Raw genomic sequence first — 21,010 nt, forward strand, 5'->3', positions numbered from 1 at the left:
AACTAAACAATGTCAACATTAAAGCTGATGAGGGATGCAGGACAAGTCCTCCTCTACTTACCAAGACTGGAGCGTGTGTTAGACCTCTCCATGATGGCCTTCTTGTTCAATACAGACCTTTTGGCCAAAGACAGATCAGCAGTCACCCGCGTGATAGAGATTCTGAAAACATAGATGGATGGATGGATGGATGGATGGATGGATGGATGGATGGATGGATGGATGGATGGATGGATGGATGGATAGATTCAATTTTATTTGACAATTTAAAAATACAATTCCAGCCACACAAGCAGATACACTGCATTCAAAATCATAAATGATTTTTACAAAACAGTTGTAACACTTATTCCATACTGGTTCTGGCTGTACCCACCTTCCATCAAACCTGTGTTTCAGGAAGTCAAACAGGGCCTTCTGCATCATGTCTGTTACCTGGGAGACAGAGGGGAGGATAATGATTGGTTAGGAACAGAGACCTTGAATCTGCCTCTCTCTCTCTCTCTCTCTCTCTGTCTCTCTTTCCCTGTCTCCCTGCCCCCCTCTCTCTCTTCTCCTCTCTCTATCTCCCCCTTTCTCCCCCTCTTTCGCCCTCTCTGAAATACTTAGAAAGTCACGGAACACAAATCGGTATTTGCTGTATTAAATTAGGACAGAACTTTGTGTGTGGCCTGTTTATGTGACCAATAGGAAGTACACAACATGGATCTGAGTGTTCCTTCCTTTCCATCTGAAGACATGTTAGTCTGACTGGCTGTGGAGCTTAGAGAGAGATGTTAGTCTGATTGGCTGTGGAGCTTAGAGAGAGTTGTTAGTCTGATTGGCTGTGGAGCTTAGAGAGAGTTGTTAGTCTGACTGGCTGTGGATACAACCAAGCACTCCTCCTGCTTCTGCTCTCCTGCTGTCTCTGAGACAGAGAGAGAGCGAGAGAGAGCTGAGAGAGAGAGAGCTTAGAGAGAGAGAGCGAGAGAGAGAGAGCTGAGAGAGTGAGAGTAGAGAGAGAGCTGAGAGAGAGAGCTTAGAGAGAGAGAGAGAGAGTGAGAGAGAGCTGAGAGAGTGAGCGAGAGAGAGCTGAGAGAGATAGAGAGATGAGATAGTGAGAGAGAAGGAGAGAGCTGAGCGAGAGAGAGAGAGCTGAGAGAGAGCGAGAGAGCTGAGAGAGAGAGAGAGAGAGCTGAGAGAGTGAGAGATAGAGAGCTGAGAGAGTGAGAGATAGAGAGCTGAGAGACAGTGAGAGAGCTGAGAGAGTGAGAGAGAGGGAGCTGAGAGAGAGCGCTGAGAGAGAGAGAGAGAGAGAGAGAGAGAGAGAGAGAGAGAGAGAGAGAGGGTGGCAGAGAGGCAGAGAGAGAGAGAGAGAGCGGCAGAGAGAAAATGTTGAAGCATCCCTGACATAACCTACACATCATCTATTCTATAAATGATGCATGTACATCAGGCTGGGATTGTGAGTGGGCAGCACATGACTCATTCTCACTGTATCATAATGTAGTGTCATTTGATAATAGTAAGTCTATGGGGTTGGCCCAAGTTTAATGGGCTAAGGAAAGGGTGTGTGTGTGTGTGTGCAGCATGCGTACTTGTGTGCGCGTATCGACCAGCCTCTCACCTCATAGCCTTTCAGTGAGGGCCCCACCAACACCACTGGTCTCATTGAAGGAACAACATCATAGGGTGGGAGATGTTCTGTCTGCAGGGGAGACACACACACACTGGACTTGGAACGGGCCAACACACACTGGACTTGGAACGGGCCAACACACACTGCACTTGGAACGGGCCAACACACACTGCACTTGGAATGGGCCAACACACACTGCACTTGGAACGGGCCAACACACACTGCACTTGGAACGGGCCAACACACACTGGACTTGGAACGGGCCAACACACACTGGACTTGGAACGGGCCAACACACACTGGACTTGGAACGGGCCAACACACACTGGACTTGGCCAACACACACTGGACTTGGAACGGGCCAACACACACTGCACTTGGAACGGGCCAACACACACTGCACTTGGAACGGGCCAACACACACTGGACTTGGAACGGGCCAACACACACTGCACTTGGAACGGGCCAACACACACTGCACTTGGAACGGGCCAACACACACTTTAGAGCATAACTAGAACCCTGAGTTTTTACTAAGGCCCTGGTCAGATCATGTGGTCAGGGATAACTCTGGGCCCTAAGCATAACCCTCCAGTCATCAGAGATTAGAATCTACCAGTGTCATCAAATAAGAGCAAAACAGATTGGAGTAGAGAGTATTTTATTACACATCCGTTCTTCATTCTAGCTCTGATACAAAGTAGAATAATCTGCATTTCCAACATACCTGCTTTTGCTTCTGCTTGGCTTGTAAAAACAAGAAAAAACAGATTTAGCATGAAAGCTAATATGGAAGTCTATCTATGGAGAGCAGATGGTGTAGTGTCTGAAGACAGGATATCCTGTAGCAACCTTCCAGACCCTTTCGTATTCATCCAGTAAAATGCAACAACACTGTCAGGGTTGGAATCAGATTTTCAGCATCCTTCCTGAATTGACTCAATTGAAATGGAGTTGACCTCAACTCTGGATACTGTGCATTTGGTTAATTGCTTGGGATTTTATGCTGGGTATCTGTAAAGCACTTCGTGACAACTGCTGATGTAAAAAGGGCTCTATAAAAGAAATGCGATTGATTGATTGATAATGAATAAACATGCTTTGCTACATAATGAAAAGCAATTGATTCTGGTATGAGGGAGAAGGGGTAGGTCAATCACCCAACAGCAGTCACTCACCTGCAGTAGGTGGTGTGGATCTCCAGCCGGACGATGAGTTCCCTGCTTTCCTGTAGGACAACAACATGGTGCCGATGAGGAAGACCAGGATTCAAGGACTGTACAAGTACCTTACCTCTCCTTGAATCATCTCCTTGAATCCTCCTCTTGCTTCCTTATGATATTCAAGGAATATTTTACAAGTCCTTGTTGAAGTTTTGAGAAGAAGGCAGGGAGAGGATTGGAGAAGAGGACACAAGGAAAAGAGGAAAGACTACTGAGAAAGAGACTTTGGATGTAGCAGGGGGATATATGAGAGAGGGTGAACCCTGACCTCTGGGCCTGTTTCTGTTCCTGTTTGATCCGCATGGCCTCCAGTTTCACCGGGCTGGGGATGAAGGTTATGTCTGCCCCTTCCTTCACCAGCCGACCGATCCACCAGTCATTGCTGTATTTCTGCAAAGGGCCAAAATGGACGCCAGTCAGGTCAAAATGAAACTGCTGTCACCGCTGTTTCAACAATATGGCAGCAGTGGTTAATGTGGCAGATTCTTAGTAACCGCCGTGATAGAGATGCCTGTGGTAGTCATGGCCATACATATTGTGAATGTGTAAGGACTGGGATACAATAGCTACTGTTTAAGATAACTGCAACATTTACGTCATTTAGCAGACGCTCTTATCCAGTAACAACTAAAGAAATGTGATAGTGGCAATAGTGATTACATTTAAGTCATTTAGCAGACGCTCTTATCCAGAGCGACTTACAGTTAGTGCATACATTATTTTTTTCATACCCCCTGTGGGAATCAAACCCACAACCCTGGCGTTGCAAACGCCATGCTCTATCAACTGAGCTACATCCCTGCCGGCCATTCCCTCCCCTACCCTGGACCAATTGCGCGCCGCCCCATGGGTCTCCCGGTCGCGGCCGGCTACGACAGAGCCTGGATTCGAACCAGGATCTCTAGTGGCACAGCTAGCACTGTGATGCAGTGCCTTAGACCACTGCGCCACTCGGGAGACCAGGTGATGATGTGATAGTGATCATTGATAATGATGCCTACTGAACTCCCCTCACCTCTTTTATGTGTAGAAAATCTTTGGTTTCAAAGTTGATAGCAGCACCTTGGACAGGACAGTCTGCATCTAGAGCCCCACAGTAACTCACGTTGGTCTTCACTGCAAATGCTACCGGTTTCGACTGGGGAGGACAGAGAGAGACATAAAACAGTGTTTACGAATGGATGCTGTGACCTGACAATATCTCATCATATGGGGGTCTCTCCTTGGCTCTCTGGACCTGACTAAACACTGCTTAATTGTTTCTATTCAACCTTTATTTTACCAGGTAAGTTGCCTGAGAACACGTTCACATATACAGATTTAGGATCTTAATTTGATCACTCTTTTGTTGCGGAGAATTGTTCGGCGCAGCAGGAAATGCAAACTTGTAGTTTAAAAGGATTCTAAAGTTAGTAATTTCTACTTTAAAATGTCCAACATTCATTATAATCCACATAATAATCCACATTTCCTGTTGCTGCAGGATTATTTTCCTGCTGTAGTAAACTGGCTCAAATTAAGATCCTACATCTGTACGACCCGAGGAATAGTTGCAGGGGAGAAGAGAGGAAGTGTTGCTCACCTTAACTCTCTCCATCTGCAGTTTGGTCTGATTAAACACCTGTATACCTAAACTACTGACTAAAGTTGAACTCTTACCTTGGCTCTCTCCAGCTGCAGTTTGGCCTGGCGCTTGGCTTCCAGCTAATTAACTAACTAAACTACTGACACTATTAACTAGGGCTGACTAGCGGGTAAAGGAGAGGTTGCCTTCCTTGGCTCTCTCTCTCAGCTGCAGTTGGGACTGGCATTCGACTTCAAACCAGACTTATTCCTGACTAAGGGCTCGATTAAATTCGTAGTGCTGAAGATCAGCACTGTAGCGCGATTTAAATGTAAATGTAATTTCCGATTGTGCTGAGATATGTAGCGTTTACCGTGATTGCAGTCTCCGCCAACGCAGGAACACTGCCTTTCAATTTCTATCGCATTGGCTCTCTCCAACTGACTAGGGGTCTGAAGCCGGGTTACCTACCTTGGCTCTCTCCAACTGACTAGGGGTTTGAAGCCGGGTTACCTACCTTGGCTCTCTCCAACTGACTAGGGGTTTGAAGCCGGGTTACCTACCTTGGCTCTCTCCAGCTGACTAGGGGTTTGAAGCCGGGTTACCTAGCTCTTCCAACTGACTAGGGGTTTGAAGCCGGGTTACCTACCTTGGCTCTCTCCAACTGACTAGGGTTTGAAGCCGGGTTAGCTACCTTGGCTCTCTCCAACTGATTAGGAAGCGGACCTACCTTGGCTCTCTCCAACTGACTAGGGGTTTGAAGCCGGGTGAGCTACCTTGGCTCTCTCCAACTGACTAGGGGTCTGAAGCTGGGTTACCTACCTTGGCTCTCTCCAACTGATTAGGGGTTTGAAGCCGGGTTAGCTACCTTGGCTCTCTCCAACTGCAGTTGGGCCTGGCGCTCGGCTTCAAGCCGAGACGCCTCTGGGTCGTCCTCCAGGGACACGTCGGAATCTGAGGGTCTACTAGTGTAGGAATCAGCTGAACCCTAGAGAGAGAGAGCGAGAGAGAGAGAGGGAGAGAGAGAGTGAGAGAGAGAGAGAGAGAGAGAGAGAGAGAGAGAGAGAGAACAGCAGGTTTACAAAGAAAATCTGCAAAGACTCCATGTTTTCAAATCATCAAAAAATATGATATCAGTCAAAATAACTTGCTACTTGATCTACAGTGGGGGAAAAAAGTATTTAGTCAGCCACCAATTGTGCAAGTTCTCCCACTTAAAAAGATGAGAGAGGCCTGTAATTTTCATCATAGGTACACGTCAACTATGACAGACAAATTGAGGAAAAAAAATCCAGAAAATCACATTGTAGGATTTTTTATGAATTTGTTTGCAAATTATGGTGGAAAATAAGTATTTGGTCACCTACAAACAAGTAAGATTTCTGGCTCTCAAAGACCTGTAACTTCTTCTTTAAGAGGCTCCTCTGTCCTCCACTCGTTACCTGTATTAATGGCACCTGTTTGAACTTGTTATCAGTATAAAAGACACCTGTCCACAACCTCAAACAGTCACACTCCAAACTCCACTATGGCCAAGACCAAAGAGCTGTCAAAGGACACCAGAAACAAAATTGTAGACCTGCACCAGGCTGGGAAGACTGAATCTGCAATAGGTAAGCAGCTTGGTTTGAAGAAATCAACTGTGGGAGCAATTATTAGGAAATGGAAGACATACAAGACCACTGATAATCTCCCTCGATCTGGGGCTCCACGCAAGATCTCACCCCGTGAGGTCAAAATGATCACAAGAACGGTGAGCAAAAATCCCAGAACCACACAGGGGGACCTAGTGAATGACCTGCAGAGAGCTGGGACCAAAGTAACAAAGCCTACCATCAGTAACACACTACACCGCCAGGGACTCAAATCCTGCAGTGCCAGACGTGTCCCCCTGCTTAAGCCAGTACATGTCCAGGCCCGTCTGAAGTTTGCTAGAGTGCATTTGGATGATCCAGAAGAGGATTAGGAGAATGTCATATGGTCAGATGAAACCAAAATATAACTTTTCGGTAAAAACTCAACTCGTCGTTTTGGAGGACAAAGAATGCTGAGTTGCATCCAAAGAACACCATACCTACTGTGAAGCATGGGGGTGGAAACATCATGCTTTGGGGCTGTTTTTCTGCAAAGGGACCAGGACGACTGATCCGTGTAAAGGAAATAATGAATGGGGCCATGTATCGTGAGATTTTGAGTGAAAACCTCCTTCCATCAGCAAGGGCATTGAAGATGAAACGCTGGGTCTTTCAGCATGACAATGATCCCAAACACACCGCCCGGGCAACGAAGGAGTGGCTTCGTAAGAAGCATTTCAAGGTCCTGGAGTGGCCTAGCCAGTCTCCAAATCTCAACCCCATAGAACATCTTTGGAGGGAGTTGAAAGTCCGTGTTGCCCAGCGACAGCCCCAAAACATCACTGCTCTAGAGGAGATCTGCATGGAGGAATGGGCCAAAATACCAGCAACAGTGTATGAAAACCTTGTGAAGACTTACAGAAAACGTTTGACCTGTGTCATTGCCAACAAAGGGTATATAACAAAGTATTGAGAAACTTTTGTTATTGACCAAATACTTATTTTCCACCATAATTTGCAAATAAATTCATTAAAAATCCTACAATGTGATTTTCTGGATTTTCTTTTCTCATTTTGTCTGTCATAGTTGACGTGTACCTATGATGAAAATTACAGGCCTCTCTCATCTTTTTAAGTGGGAGAACTTGCACAATTGGTGGCTGACTAAATACTTTTTCCCCCCACTGTAAATACACCTACTGCGGCCAAATCCAAGCTCTCAAAGTCACCCATTGCATCACTTCAGATGGCATTTATGTGACCTACCTGCTCCAGTACCTGAGTTGAGACCCTGTCTGACCTGTCTGACCTGGCCCTGGCCCCATGTGACCTGTCTGACCTGGCCCTGGCCCTGGCCCCATGTGACCTGTCTGGCCTGGCCCTGGCCCTGGCCCCATGTGACCTGTCTTACCTGGCCCTGGCCCCATGTGACCTGTCTGACCTGGCCCTGGCCCCATGTGACCTGTCTGACCTGGCCCTGGCCCTGGCCCCATGTGACCTGTCTGGCCTGGCCCTGGCCCTGGCCCCATGTGACCTGTCTTACCTGGCCCTGGCCCCATGTGACCTGTCTGACCTGGCCCTGGCCCTGGCCCCATGTGACCTGTCTGACCTGGACCTGGCCCTGGCCCCATGTGACCTGTCTGACCTGGCCCTGGCCCCATGTGACCTGTCTGACCTGACCTGGCCCTGGACCCATGTGACCTGTCTGACCTGACCTGGCCCTGGCTCCATGTGACCTGTCTGACCTGGCCCTGGCCCTGGACCCATGTGACCTGTCTGGCCTGGCCCCATGTGACCTGTCTGACCTGGCCCTGGCCCTGGCCCCATGTGACCTGTCTGACCTGGCCCTGGCCCTGGCCCCATGTGACCTGTCTGACCTGGCCCTGGCCCTGGCCCCATTTGACCTGTCTGACCTGGCCCTGGCCCCATGTGACCTGTCTGACCTGACCTGGCCCTGGCCCCATGTGACCTGTCTGACCTGACCTGGCCCTGGACCCATGTGACCTGTCTGACCTGACCTGGCCCTGGACCCATGTGACCTGTCTGACCTGGCCCTGGCCCTGGACCCATGTGACCTGGCCCTGGCCCCATGTGACCTGTCTGACCTGACCTGGCCCTGGACCCATGTGACCTGTCTGACCTGACCTGGCCCTGGACCCATGTGACCTGTCTGACCTGGCCCCTGGACCCATGTGACCTGTCTGGCCTGGCCCCATGTGACCTGTCTGACCTGGCCCTGGCCCTGGCCCCATGTGACCTGTCTGACCTGGCCCTGGCCCCATGTGACCTGTCTGGCCCTGGCCCCATGTGACCTGTCTGACCTGGCCCTGGCCCCATGTGACCTGTCTGACCTGGCCCTGGCCATATGTGACCTGTCTGACCTGGCCCTGGCCCTGGCCCCATGTGACCTGTCTGACCTGACCTGGCCCTGGACCCATGTAACCTGTCTGACCTGGCCCTGGCCCTGGCCCCATGTGACCTGTCTGACCTGGCCCTGGCCCTGGCTCCATGTGACCTGTCTGACCTGGCCCTGGCCCTGGACCCATGTGACCTGTCTGGCCTGGCCCCATGTGACCTGTTTGACCTGGCCCTGGCCCTGGCCCCATGTGACCTGTCTGACCTGGCCCTGGCCCTGGCCCCATGTGACCTGTCTGACCTGGCCCTGGCCCTGGCCCCATTTGACCTGTCTGACCTGGCCCTGGCCCCATGTGACCTGTCTGACCTGACCTGGCCCTGGCCCCATGTGACCTGTCTGACCTGACCTGGCCCTGGACCCATGTGACCTGTCTGACCTGACCTGGCCCTGGACCCATGTGACCTGTCTCACCTGGCCCTGGCCCTGGACCCATGTGACCTGGCCCTGGCCCCATGTGACCTGTCTGACCTGACCTGGCCCTGGACCCATGTGACCTGTCTGACCTGACCTGGCCCTGGACCCATGTGACCTGTCTGACCTGGCCCTGGACCCATGTGACCTGTCTGGCCTGGCCCCATGTGACCTGTCTGACCTGGCCCTGGCCCTGGCCCCATGTGACCTGTCTGACCTGGCCCTGGCCCCATGTGACCTGTCTGGCCCTGGCCCCATGTGACCTGTCTGACCTGGCCCTGGCCCCATGTGACCTGTCTGACCTGGCCCTGGCCATATGTGACCTGTCTGACCTGGCCCTGGCCCTGGCCCCATGTGACCTGTCTGACCTGACCTGGCCCTGGACCCATGTAACCTGTCTGACCTGGCCCTGGCCCTGGCCCCATGTGACCTGTCTGACCTGGCCCTGGCCATATGTGACCTGTCTGACCTGGCCCTGTCCCTGGCCCCATGTGACCTGTCTGACCTGACCTGGCCCTGGACCCATGTGACCTGTCTGACCTGACCTGGCCCTGGACCCATGTGACCTGTCTGGCCTGGCCCCATGTGACCTGTCTGACCTGGCCCTGGCCCTGGCCCCATGTGACCTGTCTGACCTGGCCCTGGCCCCATGTGACCTGTCTGGCCCTGGCCCCATGTGACCTGTCTGACCTGGCCCTGGCCCTGGCCCCATGTGACCTGTCTGGCCCTGGCCCCATGTGACCTGTCTGACCTGGCCCTGGCCCCATGTGACCTGTCTGACCTGGCCCTGGCCATATGTGACCTGTCTGACCTGGCCCTGGCCCTGGCCCCATGTGACCTGTCTGACCTGACCTGGCCCTGGACCCATGTAACCTGTCTGACCTGGCCCTGGCCCTGGCCCCATGTGACCTGTCTGACCTGGCCCTGGCCATATGTGACCTGTCTGACCTGACCTGGCCCTGGACCCATGTGACCTGTATGGCCCTGGACCCATGTGACCTGTCTGGCCTGGCCTTGGCCCCATGTGTCCTGTCTGACCTGGCCCTGGCCCTGGCCCCATGTGACCTGTCTGACCTGGCCCTGGACCCATGTGACCTGTATGGCCCTGGACCCATGTGACCTGTCTGGCCTGGCCTTGGCCCCATGTGTCCTGTCTGACCTGGCCCTGGCCCTGGCCCCATGTGACCTGTCTGGCCTGGCCTTGGCCCCATGTGTCCTGTCTGACCTGGCCCTGGCCCTGGACCCATGTGACCTGTCTGGCCTGGCCTTGGCCCCATGTGTCCTGTCTGACCTGGCCCTGGCCCTGGACCCATGTGACCTGTCTGGCCTGGCCTTGGCCCCATGTGTCCTGTCTGACCTGGCCCTGGCCCTGGCCCTGCACCCATGTGACCTGTATGGCCCTGCACCCATGTGACCTGTCTGGCCTTGCCCTGGCCCTGGCCCCATGTGACCTGTCTGGCCTGGCCCTGGCCCCATGTGACCTGTCTGGCCTGGCCCTGGCCCCATGTGACCTGCGTAGCTAGGACTGGCAGTTCCAGTTCATGTTCAGTTCCTGTAGTGCTTTCCAAAGCAGTCGTGTCCGGGGAGCGTGTGTGTGAGGTGAACACTGCAACAACATACAGTACATCTACTAATGTTCCTCTGTTCATTTACTGAACTGAACCAAAGCAAACCTTGCAGCATATACAGTGAGTCTACTGTAGATTCTGTTGCGACAGATACTGTCACCACCACTACATGCTTTATCTTCCCATCTAAACAGTATTATCAGGTTCATATCGCCCACCAACAGTCAGTCACCACACAATGTGCTGCTCTTAGATGGTGCATAGATGGTGTGATGGTGTGATGGTGCATAGATGGTGTGTCCGTTGTTCCGTTTTATTGTGTTTTTATTTTTTTATTTTTTTATTGGCTGGTGTAATAACATTTCCCCTTTGGGGGATTAATAAAGTACTGTTTTTCTTATCCCAGCCATAACTTTGGAGACATGAACTGGATAACCAGGGTAGGTATCAAGTTAAGCCATTCAAATACCTCAACACTTTCTGAAAGAAACCTGGTAAAGGGAAGAGCATCACATCTATAGTAGAAGACACTGATTCCCTCATCGTATCGGCTCACTGTCAGCTAAACCTGTCATGGGTGAAAATACATCTCCCCCTCGGCCCCGCCTCAGTAGGTCTGAAACCCAACGTGCTGTACACTCACCGTCACCGTCCTCCAATCCCCCATCTCCTCTCAGTCCCAGCTGGCCCATACACACCACAGGAAGACTGACTCCTCACATGCCAGACTGATACACACCCACACACCCCTGCCAAATATAGCTCCAAATATAGCTCAGTAACAACGGCACAGCGGCAGGCAGCAGCCTTCTCTCTCTCCACCCCTCTCTCCCTTTCTCCTCTTCCAAAACATTTCGTCAGTCTCGATCCAGAGAACAGCTTTTTTCACCTTTCTTCCCCCCCTCCTACCTTCTTTCCCCCCCTCCCCCCCTTCTCCACTTGCCCTAAACACACCAGGCTGGAACCAGCGATCCAGAGACCAGTGTGGATATCATTTAAATATCAAAGCGTGCCGGAGGGGCTTGGGTCTAAAGATACTTCTACAACAGGAAGAGACAAAACAGAATTAACAAGAAAGTTCCGTTTGGTTAGTAGTGCTGCAGATGGGAACAATACATAATAGACCGTGTTTTAACATATCATCTATAATTGTATGTTAATGCTTTATAACTTGTTATAATAATCTATGAGCCTTTATAATGCCTTATAATAATGATTAGTAGTGTTGCGGATGGGAGTGATTAATACACTAAATGCCCTCCGTCTATACGCCATCCTGTAGGCTTAGTTAATGAATTATTGATATCCATAGACAGAAGCGCCTCTTGCCTTTTGTGGGCCCTAAGTGAGATTTGGTTGCACCCCCCTCCACCTCACTGGCAAAACATTTTAGTGCCAGATATCACTAACCCAAAATCAATGGGGCCTCCTGGAGGTGAGGGGCCCTGGGCCCGGTCAGTAATGGGCCTCCTGGAGGTGAGGGCCCCTGGGCCCGGTCAGTAATGGGCCTCCTGGAGGTGAGGGGCCCTGGGCCCGGTCAGTAATGGGCCTCCTGGAGGTGAGGGCCCCTGGGCCCGGTCAGTAATGGGCCTCCTGGAGGTGAGGGGCCCTGGGCCCGGTCAGTAATGGGCCTCCTGGAGGTGAGGGCCCCTGGGCCCGGTCAGTAATTTGACGATAGGCTACCTTACTTAACAATCTAAATCATGTCAGCTGACACAGGATAATTGAGTGACTGTCAATGACTGTGTACAACTGATGATGGCTGATGCAGTACCAAATTTCGAAATTGCAACTTGTGTATTACACTTTTCTAACTTTCAACAGTAAGTTGAGATCCCGACTGAGTTCCTTAAAAAAAAAAGTAGTATGCGTATAGGCAGATGCGGTTCTGCGTAGAAGAGACATGGATATGTATGCAGAAAAACACAGTAACCAACACACTTGACATCACATACTGTAAATTGGATTCTTATAAGAGACCCTTATCCACTAACCATATCCATTCTCGTGCAAAAGGAGCACACTGAGCACTAGATAGAGATATGGCTCTTGAAGAAAAGAAGAATGTAATCAATATAATGCTAGAGACCAACTATACTTCTACACAATCAATCATGTTTAATCAATTTAGCAGCTTTAAAGCAAATGTCCTGTTATTCTAAAACAAAATGTCATGGCTTATGTCGTGTTCATATGCTATCTGGGGGGCTTGACCTTGGTGTCTTAGAATATTCACATTTTCACTTCTCTGCTCTGTGAATCTTAGCAGTACAAAACCTGTGGTTCGCTTTGCAGATAACTCTTTATTGTCGAACACTCTGACTCTAGTTTAATTAGATCATTTTCAGATTTGAACAATTATCCAAAGCTTGGGCCACTGTGTTGTGTGTGAGAGTGAGAGAGAGAGAGAGAGAGAGAGAGAGAGAGAGAGAGAGAGAGAGAGAGAGCAACGGCACTTCTTGCAGACAAATATGCATTTGCCATAGCCTGAGGGACAAATAGTATTATTATTATTATTCCAAATAGTAGTGGTACGGGCAGTAGGGGTGATGGTAACGGGTAGTAGTTTAATGATGGTAGTGATAGTGGTGGTAGTAGTAGTAGTAATGATGATGGGAGTTGTAGTACGGATGTAATGGTGATGATGACAGTTCTAGGTTAGTTATAGTTTTAGTAGGTAGAGATATTAGAAGTAGAAGTGCTACTAGTGGTAATGGTAGTAGTAGGGATAGTTGTAGTATTAGTGTTAATAATAGTGGTGGTAGCATTCGTTTTAGTAGTAATAATAGTAACATGTAAATTTTCCATGTATAGCCTTTTATTGACCCTATTATTTATTATATTTTTCTATTTCTACTATCGACTGTTACCATTTTATTGTTGTTATTTCTATTATTAATCTTTATTATTATTTACTATCATTTGATATATTATTCTCCATTATTTTATTTTATTGCTTTGGCAATATTGACACAATGTTTTTCATGCCAATAAAGCAGCTTGAATTTGGATTTGAAAGAGAGAGAGAGCGACAGAGAGAAATAGAGAGACAGAGAGAGAGAGAGAGAGCTCAAAGACATTGCTCTTGCATTTTTAACAAAAAATATAGATTTAGAGTTAGATAAAGTATGATTTTTTGGCAGGGACATATACAGGATGCTACCCTCCACAACATAACCTTCATTCCAAACCAAAACTTCAAACCTACAACCTGATTTTGGACGGAATTACCTGGAAAGCTTTCTACTACCAAGGATTACTATTCCCAAACTATACAGCAAATGCTCTGGCAAACAAACAGAAACCTGCAAACACCATCCAACCTGGAACTGAGTGAGTAATGTTTAGTATGAAGCTATTTTTCACTTTCAAAAACCAAGAAGAAAAATACATTACAATGATATATTTTATTTTATAAGGACTGAATGCTAAGGCTACCAAGCTTAAGCTTGCTTGTACAAAGAGATACAATTTCAATTAGCACTGACGTGTGAAGTGAGAGGTGTCAAAGCCCTTGAGCCCAACAATGGCAGGAGAGTCGTACAGTCTACCCCAACTAAATGGAGAGGCCTTAGAAGCACCCCCCCACTGTTCAGAGGTCATTAAAATACAGTACCCTCTGAATGTAAAAAACGACAAGACACGAAAAGAGTACAAATTGAAACTTCTTTTGGGGAAGCACTAGACACTTTTTGCTGATTTGTATTAAAATGGGAACATAAGCAACCTTATCTTCCACACAGACCATCCCCTGGCATGGCACAGTGCTATACTAGCACACTACCCCCCTCTGTTAAGAGGGGGGTAGTTGCGACGGGTGGAAACTCAGGATACTGGACAACGAGGACTCTGAGTCGTCTAATATTAATCTCTATAAATCTGGAACCGTTTTGGTTCAAGGCAACACCAAACAGTTCCAGCTGGACTTTCACCTAATCAAAGAAATAGCTCAGCAGGAGAAGCTCTCCCTTGAGAAAGATACCCCTACCCCGAGCGGGTCAGACCAGACCTCTTCATTAAATAACCCCACAGAGCAACCCCAAGCAGAAAGTCAACTTCCCAGCACAGAGTACTACTCCCTCATTGAAATGAAGGATACATTCACCCAGCTGGAGGTAAGGCAGGTGGAGCTGGAACAGCAGGTGAACACACTCCAGTCAGCACAGACCCAGACAACAGTCCAGCACAACACCCCCTTAACTAGACCTGGAGAGCTGCAGGTAGAGAGAGACATGTCTGCACTCTGGACTGTGATGAGACAACATCAACAGGAGAAAGAGCAGGAGCAGGAGATGGAGCTCCAGGGGGTTGGCGGAAGAGATAAAGGAGGACGGGTGTAACTTGTGTTAATTAAAGGGCGTATGAAAAAAAAAAAAAAAAAAAAAAATTTAAATTTTTTCTAAAAAAGAACAGAGCACTAGAGGAGAGGATCAGAGTGCTGGAGGAGAAGGTGAGAACGATGACGGGTGACATAGAACAACCCATTAGAGAGCTGGCCACCCCCGCAGAGAAGCCAGCAGAACAGCCCACCTCAGATCCTGGCCAAAGTCTCGACACCGCAGCAGAACAGTACACCCTAGACCCTGACCATAGCCTCGACATCACACCCAGACAAACAAATGAAGAACCCCAAGCCCAGGGGATCCCAACCCCTCTGAGCAACCCCCCAGTCAGACACCCTGATAGCCCTCATGACGACCCCCCCACACCCACTGAGGACATACACAAGCCACAGATTGTACTCCTTATGGACTCAAACGGGAAATACATACAAGAAAATAAACTTTTTCCAAAACACACAGTGTCTAAACTCTGGTGTCCAAACACCCAGCGCGCCCTAGACCTTCTGTCTGAGGACCGACTAGGATCACCCAGCCACATAATAATACACACAGGCACAAACGACCTGAGAACACAGCAGGAAAGGGTGGCCACATCACTCAAGGGAGTGATAGAAAAGCTTCTTCTACTTTCCCCAACGCACAAGTGGTTATCTCAACCCTGTTACCACGAAAAGACTTCCACCCTGCTACCATACAGCGGGTAAACGCAACTATTTCCCGTGACTGTGCATCAAAACCAAATGTCTACCTGGCCCACCACTCCACCCTGGACGTGAACAGCCTTTATGACCGGGTCCACCTATACAAGGCAGCAGTGCCCACCTTCGCCCGGACCCTAAAGGATATCGCCCTCAACCGCAGACTCAACACCTCACACAGGAGCAACAGATCAACAGACACCCCGCCCAGACCAGCGAGACACTCTCCCAGACCTGCGGGACCCCCCCCAGGACCTACACATAGAGGACCCCCGCAGAGAGGACCTACATCCAGACCACAGCACCATCAACCACATCTACACCCCCACCCCCACCAATTAACTCCCCCACAAATCAACCATGCCCACACCCCATTTAGGCCCCCTCAGATCAGACCTATGCCCCCTCCTACCCACCCCAAGCCCCCACTCCCACAAAGAGGGCCTCAACATGAAAGTCACACATACGCCCAGGCCGTGAGCAGGCAAACAGGCCCAACACCCACTCTTACACTAGCCCAAGCCAATGGCATGTACCAGATGCTCAGCAGGCTCTGCTCATATTACTGGCCTGAGGCCAAACCACACAACCAACAACATTAGACACTTTATGGAACACAAAGCCTTCACTATTTCATCCTGGAATATCCAAGGCCTGAGGTCATCTGCCTTTGGCCTAAAGAGCAGGAATCTGGACTTCACCAAAGAAATCGGAAATACAGACATTGTCATCCTACAAGAAACATGGTATAGAGGAGACGGACCCACTGGTTGCCCTCTAGGTTACAGAGAGCTGGTAGTCCCATCCACCAAACTACCAGGTGTGAAACAGGAAGGGACTCAGGGGGTATGCTAATTTGGTATAGAGCAGACCTAACTCACTCTATTAAATTAATCAAAACAGGAACATTTTACATTTGGTTAGAAATTCAAAAGGAAATTATCTCAACTGAGAAAAATGTCCTCCTGTGTGCTACCTATATCCCCCACTAGAATCCCCATACTTTAATGAAGACAGTTTCTCCATCCTGGAGGGGGGAAATCAATCATTTTCAGACCCAGGGACATGTAGTAGTCTGTGGCGACCTAAATGCCAGAACTGGACAAGAACCTGACACCCTCAGCACACAGGGGGACAAACACCTACCTGGAGGTGACAGCATTCCCCCCCCCATATGCCCCCCTAGGCACAACTACGACAACATAACCAACAAAAATGGGTCACGACTCCTGCAGCTCTGTCGCACACTGGGTATGTACATAGTCAATGGTAGGCTTCGAGGGGACTCCTATGGTAGGTACACCTATAGCTCATCTCTTGGCAGTAGTACTGTAGACTACTTTATCACTGACCTCAACCCAGAGTCTCTCAGAGCGTTCACAGTCAGCCCACTGACACCCCTATCAGACCACAGCAAAATCACAGTCTACTTGAACAGAGCAATACTCAATCATGAGGCATCAAAGCCAAAGGAACTGAATAATATTAAGAAATGCTATAGATGGAAGGAAAGTAGTGTTGAAACCTACCAAAAAACAATTAGAAACAACAAATTCAATCCATTCTAGACAACTTCCTGGACAAAAACGTTCCACTGTAATAGTGAAGGTGTAAACTTGGCAGTAGAAAACCTAAACAGTATATTTGACCTCTCAGCTTCCCTATCAAATCTAAAAATCTCTAACAGAAAACCAAAGAAAAGTAATAACAGTGATAAATGGTTTGATGAAGAATGCAAAAACCTAAGAAAGAAATTGAGAAACCTATCCAACCAAAAACATAGAGACCCAGAAAACCTGAGCCTACGCCTTCACTATGGTGAATCACTAAAACAATACAGAAATACACTACGGAAAAAGAAGGAACAGCATGTCAGAAATCAGCTCAATGTAATTGAAGAATCCATAGACTCTAACCACTTCTGGGAAAATCGGAAAACACTAAACAAACAACAACATGAAGAACTATCTATCCAAAATGGAGATGTATGGGTAAACCACTTCTCCAATCTTTTTGGCCCTATAACAGTGAACAAACAGCAAAAAAAATACATGATCAAATGCAAATCTTAGAATCAACTATTAAAGACTACCAGAACCCACTGGATTCTCCAATTACATTGAATGAACTACAGGACAAAATACAAACCCTCCAACCCAAAAAGTCCTGTGGTGTTGATGGTATCCTCAATGAAATGATAAAATATACAGACCACAAATTTCAATTAGCTATACTTAAACTCTTTAACATCATCCTTAGCTCTGGCATCTTCGCCAATATTTGGAATACATTATCATTAACAGCAGACTAGTTCATTTCCTCAGTGAAAACAATGTACTGAGCAAATGTCAAATTGGCTTTTTATCAAATTACCGTACGACAGACCACGTATTCACCCTGCACACCCTAATTGACAAACAAACAAACCAAAACAAAGGCCAAGTCTTCTCATGCTTTGTTGATTTCAAAAAAGCTTTTGACTCAATTTGGCATGAGGGTCTGCTATACAAATTGATGGAAAGTGGGGTTGGGGGAAAAACATACGACATTATAAAATCAATTTACACAAACAACAAGTGTGCGGTTAAAATTGGCAAAAAACACACACATTTCTTTCCACAGGGCCGTGGGGTGAGACAGGGATGCAGTTTAAGCCCCACCCTCTTCAACATATATATCAATGAATTGGCGAGGGCACTAGAACAGTCTGCAGCACCCGGCCGCACCCTACTAGAATCTGAAGTCAAATGTCTTCTGTTTGCTAATGATCTGGTGCTTCTGTCACCAACCAAGGAGGGCCTACAGCAACACCTAGATCTTCTGCACAGATTCTGTCAGACCTGGGCCCTGACAGTAAATCTCAGTAAGACAAAAAGAATGGTGTTCCAAAAAAGGTCCAGTTGCCAGGACCACAAATACAAATTCCATCTAGACACCGTTGCCCTAGAGCAAACAAAAAACTATACATACCTCGGCCTAAACATCAGCGCCACAGGTAACTTCCACAAAGCTGTGAACGATCTGAGAGACAAGGCAAGAAGGGCCTTCTATGCCATCAAAAGGAACATAAAATTTGACATACCAATTAGGATCTGGCTAAAAATACTTGAATCAGTTATAGAACCCATTGCCCTTTATGGTTCTGAGGTCTGGGGTCCGCTCACCAACCAAGAATTCACAAAATGGGACAAACACCAAATTGAGACTCTGCATGCAGAATTCTGCAAAAACATCCTCCGTGTACAACATAAAACACCAAATAATGCATGCAGAGCAGAATTAGGCCAATACCCGCTAATTATCAAAATCCAGAAAAGAGCCGTTAAATTCTATAACCACTTAAAAGGAAGCGATTCGCAAACCTTCCATAACAAAGCCATCACCTACAGAGAGATGAACTTGGAGAAGAGTGCCCTAAGTAAGCATTGTTACAACACTGTATATATATACATAATATGACATTTGAAATGTCTTTATTCTTTTGAAACTTCTGAGTGTAATGTTTACTGTTAATATTTATTGTTTATTTCACTTTTGTTTACTATCTACTTCACTTGCTTTGGCAATGTTAACACACGTTTCCCATGCCAATAAAGCCCTTAAATTGAAATTGAAATTGAATTGAAATTGAATTGAGAGAGAGAGAGAGAGAGAGAGAGAGAGAGAGAGAGAGAGAGAGAGAGAGAGAGAGAGAGAGAGAGAGAGAGAGGCCTTGGGTAGAGACAGTACAGGTAGAACTATTTTGGGTTCCATGTAGAACCCTCGGTGGAAAGGGTGTAACTAACACCCTCACACAGAATAAAGCCTCATCTCTTTCACAAAGCAACAACTCTCTTGGCCAAAGAGAATAAACCATGAGGCCAAAGAGAATAAACCATGAGGCCAAAGAGAATAAAACATGAGGTAGAAACATGCAGTAGCAATAACATAGGCTGTCCTGCAGGTGGCGGAATACACATTGCAGTCAGTCAGTGAGACAGCCTCTCTTAGTAACAGCATGACAGATAATAATAACACTACTTTCCCCCAAAAACAGTTCAGAAAGACTCATGGCCTATTTCCATTCAGCCGCTCACATTCTGTTTTCTAAACACAAATTTTTTATGATTGAGATAACACGTTTTAGTTTGAAAATGAACTGGTCATAAAAGCTATACATGATTAACAAAATAAACATCTCTCATGACATGCCACAATTGTTGTACTATTCTATATATTTTTTAACTGAATTGATACCCTTTTATAATTTCCAAACTCAGTATTTACCACAAGTATCTGAAACAAGATAGCAACATGCAAAGTACAAAGTGGAGCAACAAAGTCCAGGCAGGTGAGACGGAAAGACAGAATGTTCCTGTATGTCCGAGGAGGAAGAGGAGGGGAGACAAAAGGGTGGAGGAAGAGAGGGAGGGGGTGATGCTGACAAAGGGAGAGAACAAGAATAGACTTTCTGCAGTAGTAGGTAGAACACGTTGAAAACATGAGGAGGGATTGAGCACAAACGAGAGGAGAGAAGGAAAGGTACCAGAGCAGAGGGAGGAGGAGAAGCGCATTGGAGCATTAGATTAGAAGTGAGGGACCAGATTGGGGAGACAGAGAGCAGATCGAAAGACACGCAGATGGACTGACGCTGAGACAGACACACAGACTGAGTCACGGAAGAAGGCAGAGGGAGAGAGACAGAGAGAGCAACAGAGAGCAACACAATACCTTATTACCAATGAGTCCTGTAACGCTCGAGTCGGGCATGCTTCTACTGATCCATCTCAGCCCCCCTCTTCAGCCCCTTCTCTCTCCCCCAGCCCCTGGTCAGCCCCTAGTCAGCCCTCGAGCCCGTGGTTAGTTACAGGTAGAGAGAGAGGCAGTCTCTCTCTCTCCAACTTCAAACACACACCCTCTCACTGGTCGGGTTGGTTCTGCTCCAGTCTCTCTCTCTCCAACTTCAAACACACACCCTCTCACTGGTCGGGTTGGTTCTGCTCCCGTCTCTCTCTCTCCAACATCAAACACACACCCTCTCACTGGTCGGGTTGGTTCTGCTCCCGTCTCTCTCTCTCCAACATCAAACACACACCCTCTCACTGGTCGGGTTGGTTCTGCTCCCGTCTCTCTCTCTCCAACATCAAACACACACCCTCTCACTGGTCGGGTTGGTTCTGCTCCAGTCTCTCTCTCTCCAACTTCAAACACACACCCTCTCACTGGTCGGGTTGGTTCTGCTCCCCGTCTCTCTCTCCAACTTCAAACACACACCCTCTCACTAGTCGGGTTGGTTCTGCCCCGTCTCTCTCTCTCCAACTTCAAACACACACCCTCTCACTGGTCGGGTTAGTTCTGCTCCAGTCTCTCTCTCTCCGACTTCAAACACACACCCTCTCACTGGTCGGGTTGGTTCTGCTCCAGTCTCTCTCTCTCCGACTTCAAACACACACCCTCTCACTGGTCGGGTTGGTTCTGCTCCCGTCTCTCTCTCTCCAACTTCAAACACACACCCTCTCACTGGTCGGGTTGGTTCTGCTCCCGTCTCTCTCTCTCCGACTTCAAACACACACCCTCTCACTGGTCGGGTTGGTTCTGCTCCAGTCTCTCTCTCTC

At 48.2% G+C, this 21,010-nt stretch overlaps 1 protein-coding gene across 1 annotated transcript in view; it reads right to left on the reverse strand.

The window, feature by feature from the left end:
• Positions 1–21,010, reverse strand: part of cacnb3b (calcium channel, voltage-dependent, beta 3b) — a 63,396-nt gene that overhangs the window by 10,607 nt on the left and 31,779 nt on the right. Inside the window, exons 2-9 of the mRNA XM_041845480.2 lie at positions 5,274–5,393; positions 3,857–3,979; positions 3,110–3,231; positions 2,797–2,846; positions 2,346–2,365; positions 1,607–1,687; positions 377–435; positions 62–162 (exon numbers count right to left, since the gene is read on the reverse strand). Coding sequence (XP_041701414.1) covers positions 62–162; positions 377–435; positions 1,607–1,687; positions 2,346–2,365; positions 2,797–2,846; positions 3,110–3,231; positions 3,857–3,979; positions 5,274–5,393 — 676 coding nt within the window. The remainder of the gene's footprint in view (positions 1–61; positions 163–376; positions 436–1,606; positions 1,688–2,345; positions 2,366–2,796; positions 2,847–3,109; positions 3,232–3,856; positions 3,980–5,273; positions 5,394–21,010) is intronic.

This window comes from Coregonus clupeaformis, chromosome 24, assembly GCF_020615455.1.
Source record: "Coregonus clupeaformis isolate EN_2021a chromosome 24, ASM2061545v1, whole genome shotgun sequence".
In the NCBI taxonomy this organism is placed as follows: domain Eukaryota; kingdom Metazoa; phylum Chordata; class Actinopteri; order Salmoniformes; family Salmonidae; genus Coregonus; species Coregonus clupeaformis.